Raw genomic sequence first — 12,004 nt, 5'->3', positions numbered from 1 at the left:
TTCCCACAAACAAACTAAATGACATACTGTATGATAACTAAAATGCTATTATATTTTTTAGAATGTTGTTTCTGCATCTAATTAATTTTTACTCTTTTATTTAATATAAACTTTGTTTACTTAAATTACATCTCAGGTCAATTTTTGTTTTGTGTTCACTCTAATGTTTTTTACTCTCAGGTCTCTGTTAATAATAATCTTTATATGAGTTTTATTCATTTATTTGTTTGATTAACGATAATAAGAAGGCAGAAAAACGGCAAAAAAAGACGCGTGGATCCGAAGGAGGGAAGTATCGTCATCATACCATCCTCATCTTCAGTGTGTGTTTCGGATAGAGTGTGCGTGTGTTTCATTGTGTTTGTGCGTCTCTGGTGTCTTTCACTCCGACGCGGGCTGTTTTCCTTGGGACTCTGACTGAAGATGTAAAAAGAAAAAGGGGAAAAAGTGTCTGTGTTATCAACCTTGTCTTCAAGCAATAGAAACTTTGTTTAGCTGTTTTAGCTGAAATTAAACCGAAGCGGATCGTCGTGAAGTCGTTTTGCGTTCATTTGGTGTGAAGAGGAGAACTCCGCGTTCATCTGAACTCAGGTCAGTTTGATCAAATAAATGGAATTTTAGAGATTTAAAAAAAATCGCAGACAGTTTTTATAAAAATCCTCAAAAGGCAGTCGTGCAGTAACTTAAGTACTTTATAATATGAACAAGGACTAACCAACCGATTTCACCGAACAGGGAATCACCGAGAAAATATTTCATTAATAATTTGAAACCTTTTCTACAAGTAGTCTTGTAAGGCGCGACCGTTAGAAATGCGAGGACTTCTCTTTAAGACTGATAAAACACATCTGAGAGACGAGTTTCTGAACCCAAATCAATTTCTGGGCTTTAAAGTTTTTTTTAAAGGATGTTTGTTCGCTTTTGAGCTACAAGACGCCAACATTTTTTCCATTTCCTTTATAAAAGCTATGCGTTCAGTTTGCAAGAAAAATCACCGTTTGCAAATAAATTATCCGTCTAAACAAAATCCTCAGTTAGTTTATGATTCTGAACAAAAAATAGGAAAAAGATATCACCATGCCTCAGTGCATTTAGAGCGTTCAAATCACCAGAATGCTAGTTAGGTTACAGTTATAATTCCAATAATTAAACAACATATATATATATATATATATATATATATATATATATATATATATATATATATATATATATATATATATATATATATATATAGTCATATGTTGTGATATGCTGCTGTTTGTTTGTTTGTTTTTAAGCTTTTTTGGGGGGGGGAGGGGGGGTGATGACAAATAGGTAAAGGATTAGTTATAAAGTTATAAAGTAAGTTGTAAACAAAAAAGATTCTTTTGACACATCAGGAATGACAGATTAATCATTTGGTGGTTTCTTTTATTTGGTGTTCCATATATTTTTGGTTAAATTGAATCAAATCCCAGACTCAAGAAAGCAAAGTTTATACAGCTGCACAATTCAACATTTCTTTTTTATTTAATGATTAAAAGGTAAATATAACAAAATATACTGCAATGTTGTGTTGTACTGTGTTTTAGGCATTCTAAAGCTTCTATCCTTCTCTTAATACATCAGACTGAAGACAGACTTGAGATTTGCTTTTCATTTTTGTTTTCATTTGTTGCATTTTTCTAACTCTAAAATGAAAGATTTTCTTACAATATAGATAAATCAGAGTCTACACTACAGAAATATTCTTCTACAGAACCCTTCTCATGCACTTTGATTAGAAACTATTCACTGAGAGCCAGAACAAACAAAAAATGTCACTTCAATTTGTGATGAAACAATGATCCAGCAAAAAAGAGACTAATCTTAAGTAAGCAACTTAAATTCAAGTCATTTAAACTGTAAGTCCATACGAATACTCAACTAAAAGTATCCTTTAGAATCATAAGATAATGAAACCTCAGATGACATTCAAAGCTTGCTTCATCAACCTAGCTGCTCCTAATCAGCTGGTTTGAAAGCAAAGATCAGAAAAAAACTAAACTACTTTTAAAGACTATTTGTTGTCTAATATGCTGATGTGAGACCAGTTATTAATGTTTTTTTCTTTCTCTCTGTAGGGCCATGTCACCATTCAGCTGGACTCTCTCTGCTGTTCTTCACAGTTACTACCAAACATGAAGGACTGAAGTCTGAGGACACGGTGCCCCCTGCTGGACTAGTGCTGCAGATGGAGGCCATGGCTGAGCCCAGCTACTCTGATCTGATTGCCAAACACTACAATTACACCGGCAAGTTCCGGAAGACGGAGCAGGACTCAGGTCTGAAGGCTGATTCTGTGATCTTCATCATTGTGTGCTGCTTCATCATCCTAGAGAACATCCTGGTCCTGACTACAATCTGGAGGACCAAGAAGTTCCACAAGCCCATGTATTACTTCATTGGGAACCTCGCACTGTCTGATCTTCTGGCTGGTGTCGTCTACACTGCCAACATCCTACTGTCAGGTGCCAATACCTACAAGTTGACACCCACCCAGTGGTTCTTCAGGGAAGGCAGCATGTTTGTGGCGCTGGCGGCCTCTGTCTTCAGCCTACTTGCCATTGCCATTGAGCGCCACCTCACCATGCTGAAGATGAAGCTGCACAACAATGGGAACACCTTCCGCGTCTTTCTACTCATCAGCACTGTGTGGATGATCGCAGCCATTCTAGGCGGTCTGCCGGTGATGGGCTGGAACTGCATCCAGAGTATGACACAGTGCTCCACCGTGCTACCACTCTACCACAAAGCCTACATCCTGTTCTGCACCACTGTCTTCAGTATCATTCTTATGGCCATTGTGGTGCTCTATGCCAGGATCTATGCATTGGTGCGCACTCGTAGCCGCAAACTGGTCTTCCGCAAAGTGTCCAATGGTCGCAGCAATGCCAGTGCAAACAGTAAGAGTTCAGAGAAGTCAATGGCACTCCTGAAGACAGTCATCATCGTTCTCAGCTGCTTCATTGCCTGCTGGGCACCACTCTTTATCCTCCTGCTGCTAGATGTGGCCTGTGAGACGCTAAGCTGCCCAATCCTCTACAAGGCAGAGTGGTTCCTGGCACTTGCAGTCCTGAACTCTGCCATGAACCCACTCATCTACACGCTGACCAGCAACGAGATGCGGCGTGCATTCCTAAAGACACTGTTGTGCTGTACTGCCTTCATTCGACCACGCACCAAGCTCACAGGACCAATAATGGGGGCGGAGTTTAGCCGCAGCAAGTCTGATAACTCCTCTCATCCCAACAAGGAGGAAGTGGAGTACTCACCGAGGGAGACAACCGTAGTGTCCTCGGGGAATGTCACCTCATCATCTTAAACATGCAGGACAAACAAGCAGATGTACAGGGTCAGATGAGGAGTACGTGTTTGTACACAAAATACATGTGAACTCTGCCATGTAGCCAAGTCACGAAACCTCCAGCTGACCAGGACTCACAGACTTTCAGACTGATTGGAAAGTAAAAGAGGTCCAGACACTGTTTGTAGTTCCAAACCGTCATGTCGCAGCACCTACTGGAGAGTCAGTGGCTGTAACTCCTGTAGGCTGGGATGGATTGTGTTTCATCTCATCTGCTTAATGTGGATCATTGTGGTCCTGCGTCATTCAAGACCTGGTCAGAACATAAAGTGCTTCTTCAGATTTTATACAGATATCCAAACATGCTGATACACAGCATTTCTCTGCAAAATACACTTTACCAGACAGTCAAAGCATGATAAAATAGTGACTTATTGATGTGTTTTGATGCATCAAGGTTAATTTTACTGAATAACACTTACGACATACATAGAAAGTGATCCACATAGAGGAATCAGACTTTATACTCACCCTCTAAGAACAACTAGAACATGTAGCACTTACTATCAGATGTTTAAAATATGAAAATGAATTAAAGAAAACTGTCCTCTATCCCCTTTTACCTTCCCATACAGGGACGCACTTATGAATGCAGAGCTCAGCTGCTTTAAACAACAGTTCATTTTTCTTTAATCGTCATGAATAAATCTTTTACCAATGCTTTATTATTGTTCTACATATGAAGTCTACTCTGCTCAAAAAGAAAAATAATATTGAGGCAAACTTTACTTACCTATTAAAAAAATCACATAAGTCATGATTATAAATAAAATCAGTTTGTTATTTAAACAAACTATTTTTAACCCCAATTTTCAATTAAACTGTAATTGTATTTTCCTGTTAATCATAAGTAACTTGCCTTCCATGTATTTTAAATTAAATTTTAAAAACCTCAATAAGGTGGAAATGTTCAGATAAAGGGTCAAATATAATTCATTTGTCAACTCTTTGTATTTATTTACTTTTTTTTAAAAAACATTTTGATCATTTTTGATCTTGTCAAATTTTCTTTTCCCAAAATGATGCGATTCTGTCAGAATTTTGTTTCTATTTTTAGAATTTTGCTTAATTTTAATATTGTTATAGAAATGAAATGGTCTTAAAACCACAATAGAGCCTTACCAAAAGTGGCTTGAAAAATAAATAACTAAATAAACAAATAATCAAATAAAGAAGTCAGAAGTCCAAATTTGTTCAATCTATAATAACAATAATAAGAAATAATAAAGACAAAGCACAGAAACGTTAAACGTTTTTTGTCTTGTTTTGTCTTGGTCATCATAAAAAATGTTTCTTTAAACCATCACCAATATTGTTATTTAGACTATTGAGTTTATTGTAGTATAAAACAAACAAAACATTTGGAACGTTAAATATTTGACAAAATATTGATATAAAAAATTATATTCAAAATACTAGCCTCATCTAAAACCCTTCAATAAACACTATCTATTAAAAAAACCCAAATAAGATAAAAAACTATTTTTTGTCCAAGAAGCAACTGAACTCTGAATTCATGAATGTTTTTGATGTGACAAGAATTAACTGTGCAAAAGTTGTAGAAAAGTTTGGGTCAGAATGTATTTTCTGCTTTCCGTCAGTGTTCCCATTGTTATTAGTAGTGATGTCAGTGTATTTTAATTATTTTAAAGCTGAAAGGAAAAAATGTAATTTCCACATTTCCTGTAAATTTGTTAATTTGGTAACTATCTTCAAAAGAACAAATAATCTTATTGAAAGCTATGAGTAGGATGCAAACTGGTCTCTGTGATGAGACGATTTTTGCAATTTTAGGATTTTTCTTTTAAATTTGCTGCTGAAATGCTTACAGAGAAATGTGCCATTTTTATCGTAATGATTGTGTTTAGTCATTGACAGGAAAGGGCGTTCATGCCAGTTGTTCTCTGTTACCAAGATCAACGGTCCCTTTCAACTTCTCTCATCCTTTATCAGGAGCAGATCAATTAATTAATTAATTAAATTGTGTGTTATCAAGAACATTGACACAGTCCAAGCTGACCTGTGCATTCTTTAACTCCCAAATGTTCGGTTGATGGGGTTTTTTTTGTTTTGTTTTGTTTTGTTTTGTTTTTTAGCAATTAATAAAGACAGAAATAGAAACACGCTGTTTTTGTTCTTCACAAATAACATCTGAAAGGCTGCAAACTGATGTTACAATTTCCAAAAGAAATTCATATACAGACAATACAAAGATTAGGGGTTAGGGAAGGAAGACAGGACAAAAATATGATGTAGAAGAAAGCCAGAGATTATCAATAACTAATAATTAAATGCAGTGAGTGAAAAGAGGTGAGAGAAGAAGGAATGCTCACTGCAACAAGGGAAGCCCCCCAGCAGCTTAACTCCCATTCTACTTTTAAACATCCTGGGAACCACAAGTAAGCCAGCAGTTTGAGGGTTAATTGGGGTGATATGGTACTATGAGGTCTTTCAGATGAGATGGGGCCTGATTATTCAAGACCTTTTATGTGATGAGAACAATGAAAGAAAGGAGAAGGAAGAATTATTTACACGAAAGTGATTGAAATTTTAACCAGATGTTCAGTGATAGCTTACAGCTGTACTATGCTTTAAACTACGTATTTCACGTGTTGTCAATGTAGCCACTACTCTCTCTTTTTTTGAATCATTCATTTTAGAATGAAAAGGGTATTCCTAATTTATCAGTTTCTTTTTTTATCATGAAACACCAACATTTCCACTTTTCTTGAGCCATTAATTTGAGGTTGTTAATTAGTTTTTCCCAGTTAACAGCTATCCTTATTTTAGCAAACAGTTACAACCCTTTGTCCAAGCACCAGTTTTAGTCATGTAAACCATTTATAATTAAACTTTGAATTGTTGTTTCATCCATGATTGTTACAGTCCTCTTGCCTGAGAAGTCTAGGGGAGCTATGGAGTGTAAAACAGTGTCAGTAACACAGTAACAGTAAGTGTTAACAGACCAAACCATAGACTTAGCCTCCAAACAAATTAACCATTGTGTCAAAAGGTTTTTTTTTAATTTTATTATTATTATTATTATTAAAAAACTTTTTCAATTTTACAATTAACTATTTAAAATTAACTTACACAATGAAAATGAATAGGAGAAGAAAAGGGAAGCAAATTAACACCAGGGTCTCCTAGGCCACAAAACCCTCCAACTGTTAATAGAAAGTACACAAACACTATTCTCAAGATTGAAACCAAAGATATATCGCCTGAAGTCCTTGGGTGGCCTCAAAACAGGAGAAAAAAGTACATAAATAATAATGTCAGACAGCCCCTAACAAGCTTCCACTAATAAATAAATTAACCACTTTACCAAACCAGCTGAACAAACAGGTCCCACAAATTTGCTGCTTTTATCTTGTAATATCACTTTAAGAAAAAGCAGAACTACAACAACTACTATTACTACTACATGCACGTAGTGGCGGACAAGCAGAGGAAGATAGCCGTAGTGGTAGACGTAGTGATACCGAATGACAGCAACATCAGGAAGAAGGAAGACGAGAAGCTGGAGAAGTACCAAGGCCTCAGACAAGAGCTCGAGACGAGAAGATAACAGGTAACATGGGTGCCAGTGGTAACTGAAGTGCTATATATGTGTGTATGTATATACATAAAAAAAAAAAAAATATATATATATATATATATGCAAAAGATGGATTGATAGATTTTCGATCCCTTTCTCTCTGTCTTTCTAGACAGAGAGAAAGAGAGAAAGGGAGGTAGAGAGACGGATAAAAATCAATTACACTTGATGTATAGTGTGGTTCTCAGCTTGTCTTTTGCTTCAGAGTGTCATTGTTAATGAGATTCACTGACTATCCCAGCTGCTGATCCCTGACTTCTAAGAAGGGGGTTGTCTCTGTGAGCCCACAGGGAGAGATAAATATAACTAAAACCTTTTGCTCTGAATGAGGCCCAGTCGATGGTCAGCTGATGCCCTGCATCTAATCCAGACTGATCGGAAGTCTGTTAGGTCAACACTTAATGTTATTTTTCATTCATAAAAGCAATCATGACACAGAACATTACAAAGCATTTATTTCCTCAATCACCTGGCAATGGGCCAAATAAGGTTTCACAAACATCTAAGATTAGGGTATATTATGGGCTGGAATGATATTGAGGAAGTGCTTTGCTAGTCTCTAAAAAAAGAAGTTTTACCTCCACCATGGAACCACAAACCATCACATTTCATCATCATGTTAGCACATCTATAGAAATTTGACAGTATTATTGAACCTAAAAAGGTTAATGGCCCAGAAACTAAAACATGTTAATATTTCTTAAGCAGAAAAACACTTTTTGAAGCCAGACCTATTTCAGTGATAAGCTATCATTAATTCTTTCAAGAATAAGTCTAAAACTATTTAAAGCAGATGTAGGCCTTATAACACTAACCCTGATTAAAAATTACAACCACTATCTGAAAAACCTTTCATTTTAAATTGTGACTTCATTCATCTTTTCTACATCCAAATGTAAGTAATTCTCTGAGTGTAACCCTCATTACAAAATCACTCACATGGTATTTGGGTCTTCTAACTAAAATAGGAGAATGGGAACATAAATGCCATCATTGCCACACCTGGCCAACATCTGGCTGACATACACCCTGCCATGACACCAGTCAGTCAGCAGTGCCAGTATGATGCCGGATCTGGGCCAGACCTGTTTTCTGTGAGCCTGGGCCACATAAACCAAACCACAATCGGGCCAGATGTGGCATGCCATCACATAAACACTGCCATCTATGGCAGGCCTGACCCATATCTGGATGACATACCACTTACCATGCCAGCAGTCAGCCAGCAGTGCCGGCTTGACACCAGATTGGCACAGACCTGTCTGCTATGCGGGTTACCTCTCATTACATCTGAGAAAAGGTAAAAAGACTTAACATCCAGCCTTTTATGTTTAAAGCGATACAGAGTGCTAAACAGAGTTTATCTAAATGTGCTTTTGCTAATAGTAAATCATTTCTATTCTTAATAAAATATATAATCAAAGTATAGTTTGAATTAATATTATGAATGAGAAATGCAGTTTAAGTGACGAAAACGTCTGTTCTAATGTCTTGATTTTGTTTGCGTAGACCTGATTCATAGACCGCGGAAGATTAGTGTCTGTGTGTGGCTGCAGGAACGTGAAAAGATAAGAAATGTGTCTGCGGGCCGTCATTATACACGATTCTGAATGAGAGAAATGGTATTAACTGTGTTGTAATTGTTAAACACAGAACCATAAGTTGCATGTCATTTTGCTGATAGTTAGTCATGTCCAGAATCAAGGACTGACTGACCCAATATTAGAGATGGACCGATCCGATATTACGTATCGGTATCGGTCCGATACTGACCTAAATTACTGGATCGGATATCGGAGAAAAATAAAAAATGTAATCCGATCCATTAAATATCAGGAAAGCACCTCACAAAACTTGCAACACGCCGTAACTCACCTCAGAACGTTAGCAGTCGGAGCAGTATGCATCACGTGATAGAGCGGCTGTGGCATGCGGGACCTGTCGGTGGTCTGGATAGCATTTGGAGCTTCGCTAGCAACCCAGCATTTCATCTCCGACAAAGTTATCCCGAGAGAAGTAAAGCAAGTGTGTAAGTCCATCTCTGAATGTTTGTAAAGCATTCCTGCATTAAGCTTAACAAACGATATATGGAGCGACTGCCTCTTCTTGCTGCTACTTCAATCATGAAACTGCTTAACGATCAGCTGATCGGCTTTTCTGTCGCGAGTCCGTGTCTCTAGTTTGCTTTTGGCCCACTTTGCACCAGAAAGAGGAAACCAGCGGCTGAACAACAGCAGCACGTTTAAGCTTGATCAGCTGTTGTTAGAATGTATTTAATATTACTTTCTACTCGAGGATCTTTTTCTACGTAGCTGACGCTGGTAACTGTGCAGGGGCGGATCTAGCAAAGTTTAGCCAGGGGGGCCGATAGGGCATTAACAAGGAAAAGGGGGCACAAAGACATACTTTTCTTTCTTATTCTCATTTAAAATGTCTAGCTTTTAATAAATAATTATCTGACACCCAAAGTTTTAATTTGATGCAAAATAAATAGAAGTCCATTACTGTATATAGTAACTATTAAGTCTAATATATATACCCTAGTAAGCTATAGTACTTTTTCCTTTGGGAAGGTACCATCTGTGCAGTCTGCAATTTTGTTGAAGAAAGATGTTGAATCTATTTAATATTTCTTGAAAAATAATTGATTTCTGTGCATTTTTTTTTCACACTGCATCAAATTAAGGTTGATTACGTCGATTAAGCATCATGAGGTGGAGCGTGAGGGGTGGTTCCCTATTTTTTATTTATTTATTTTTGTTGTTGCTGGGAGTTGGAACCCTATTAGTTAGGCTGCTTAATATTTATGCTAAGTACTCTTTAAAATACCAGAATAGGGAGGATGGTGTAGGTTTAAGTTTATTAGATTGATCAGTATTGCTGAACTATGAAATATTTTTTTTTGCATACAGGTATAACAGAATAGCTTTAGTGTAGTTGTTGTTTTAAACTTGAGTATGAACTTATACAAAATGCAGCAAGATATTTAAAAAAAACAGTTTTGTTGATTAAAAAACACTATATCGGATTCATATCGGTATCGGCAGATATCCAAATTTATGATATCGGTATCGGTATCGGACATAAAAAAGTGGTATCGTGCCATCTCTACCCAATATAGACAATATCTGCACCATCCAATGTCCAGTGTTTAGTGGGTGAGTATCAAACCCTTGCACTATTTAACTCACCAGATCAAAGTCAGAAAGTTTTATTGTCTGGATGCTTTAAGATGATTAAAAGGGGAGGGGGGTATTTCTGTTATCTGTTACATCATTCATCACTTCTGACAGTAATTTTGAATCTTAGCAAGGTCAGATGACTTTGAATGAATTCATCTGTCGTCAGAGGAAAATATGTTGCTTATTATATTCAGTTGAATCTCCCTTTATTTCCAAAAACAAAGAAGAAGAAGAAGAAGAAGAAGAAGAAGCAGAAGAACTAAAAGACAAAACAAATTTTTTGTGACCTCTCATGTCCAAATACATGAACTACATGGTGGGTACTGGATGTGCGTGGGGGGCTGAAAGCACTCAAGGGGCCAACCACCCCTACATGAAGGCAAATAAGCAGAGACTCTGCCTGATACCCTGTCACAAAATTCTCCTCTCTAAACACAATGTAGCTCACATTCTTCTCTTGCATAAGAACACAAAGCCTTAATCTGGTTTTCCCATCGTATCCTGATTATGAAGACTATATGCCGTTTTGCACCTCCATATCTTTATGTGTTCAATACTTTTTCCCTGTGTCATTTCACATTATTATGCATAGTTAAATTTATGGACATCTATGGTTTCATTTGTTTGTATGTTTGTATTTGAAAGTCTGATAAGAAGGACCCAACACACAGGCATTTTTCTGCTCATGCAGCTTTCCAGCTGCACACTACACTGCTCTCCCACTAGGCTCTAGGGTCCTACTCGAAAGGGAAGGCATGATCAGATGATGGAGGTCAGCTTTGTAGGTCAGCCTCCCCTGACACCACACCCTGAATCACTGCTCCACCAATCACCTGCAGCTGAGGCACAAACTACACCTGCCACAGAAGAGTCGTTACCTATGGATGATCATGCCCTTCAGATAGCCATCAGCATATGGAGCATGCAGACCCAGCACCCAGTCCAAGAGGCCCTGGAAAGTGGCTGGCTCTAGACATGCTGAACTGAAGTGTCACAGACTGCTACAAACCATACCCCACATAGCAGACAGGTCTGGCCCAGATAAGGTGTCAAGCCGACACTGCTGGCTGACTTCTGGCATGGTAACTGCTATGTCATCCAGATATGGGTCAGCCCTGGTGTAGCTGGCTCTATTTGGGGCGACCGTGGCTCAGGGGGTTGGGAAGCATATATGTAACCGCAAGGTCGCTGGTTCGATCCCCGGGCTCTCTGTCCTGGCTCTCGGTCGCTGTGTCCTTGGGCAAGACACTTTACCCTACTGGTGTTGGCCAGAGGGGCCGATGGCGCGATATGGCAGCCTCGCCTCTGTCAGTCTGCCCCAGGGCAGCTGTGGCTACAACCGTAGCTGCCTCCACCAGTGTGTGAATGCGAGAGTGAATGAATAGTGGCATTGTAAAGCGCTTTGGGTGCCTTGAAAAGCGCTATATAAATCCAATCCATTATTATTATTATTTATGTGATGGCATACCACATCTGGCCTGATTATGGTTTGGTTTATGTGGCCCAGGCTCATAGAAAACAGGTCTGGCCTGGATCCGGCATCAAGCTGGCACGTCTGACTGACTGGTGTCATGGCAGGGTGTATGCCAACCAGGTGTGGTCCAGGTGTGGCAATGATGGCACTTTTTATGTTCCTATTTTAGTTAGAAGACCCAAATACCATGTTGCAATACTATACTGCTATGGTAGCCAATGTTTCTGTGATGGACCGAGTTGAAAAACAGGAGGAGCCTAGGAATTATTAGAAAAACATAGTTTCCATTTGTTTAACCCCCACAAAATTATATTTACAAGACTAACAAATGTTGAGCTCTAGTGATGGGACGTTCTGTA

At 38.1% G+C, this 12,004-nt stretch overlaps 1 protein-coding gene across 1 annotated transcript; it reads left to right on the top strand.

Moving 5' to 3' along the window:
* Window positions 1-336: 336 nt before the first annotated feature.
* On the top strand, window positions 337-5,512 carry s1pr1 (sphingosine-1-phosphate receptor 1). Its single transcript, XM_085437072.1, has 2 exons — window positions 337-591; window positions 2,106-5,512. The coding sequence occupies exon 2, from the start codon at window positions 2,216-2,218 to the stop codon at window positions 3,344-3,346; it is 1,131 nt and encodes a 376-aa protein (XP_085293198.1). The 5' UTR covers window positions 337-591; window positions 2,106-2,215; the 3' UTR covers window positions 3,347-5,512.
* The last annotated feature ends 6,492 nt before the right edge of the window (window positions 5,513-12,004 follow it).

The sequence above is a fragment of the Copadichromis virginalis genome, linkage group LG17, assembly GCF_057382275.1.
Source record: "Copadichromis virginalis isolate Kocher_CV1m ecotype Utaka linkage group LG17, C_Virginalis_male_GT1.1, whole genome shotgun sequence".
Taxonomy (NCBI): Eukaryota; Metazoa; Chordata; class Actinopteri; order Cichliformes; family Cichlidae; genus Copadichromis; species Copadichromis virginalis.
Note: the sequence above shows the minus strand (reverse complement) of the source record. Positions and strands in the feature narration are given on the sequence as shown.

Coding starts and splice junctions, on each gene's coding strand:
- s1pr1 (XM_085437072.1), top strand. CDS start 2,216: ATGGAGGCCATGGCTGAGCCCAGCTACTCTGATCTGATTGCCAAACAC.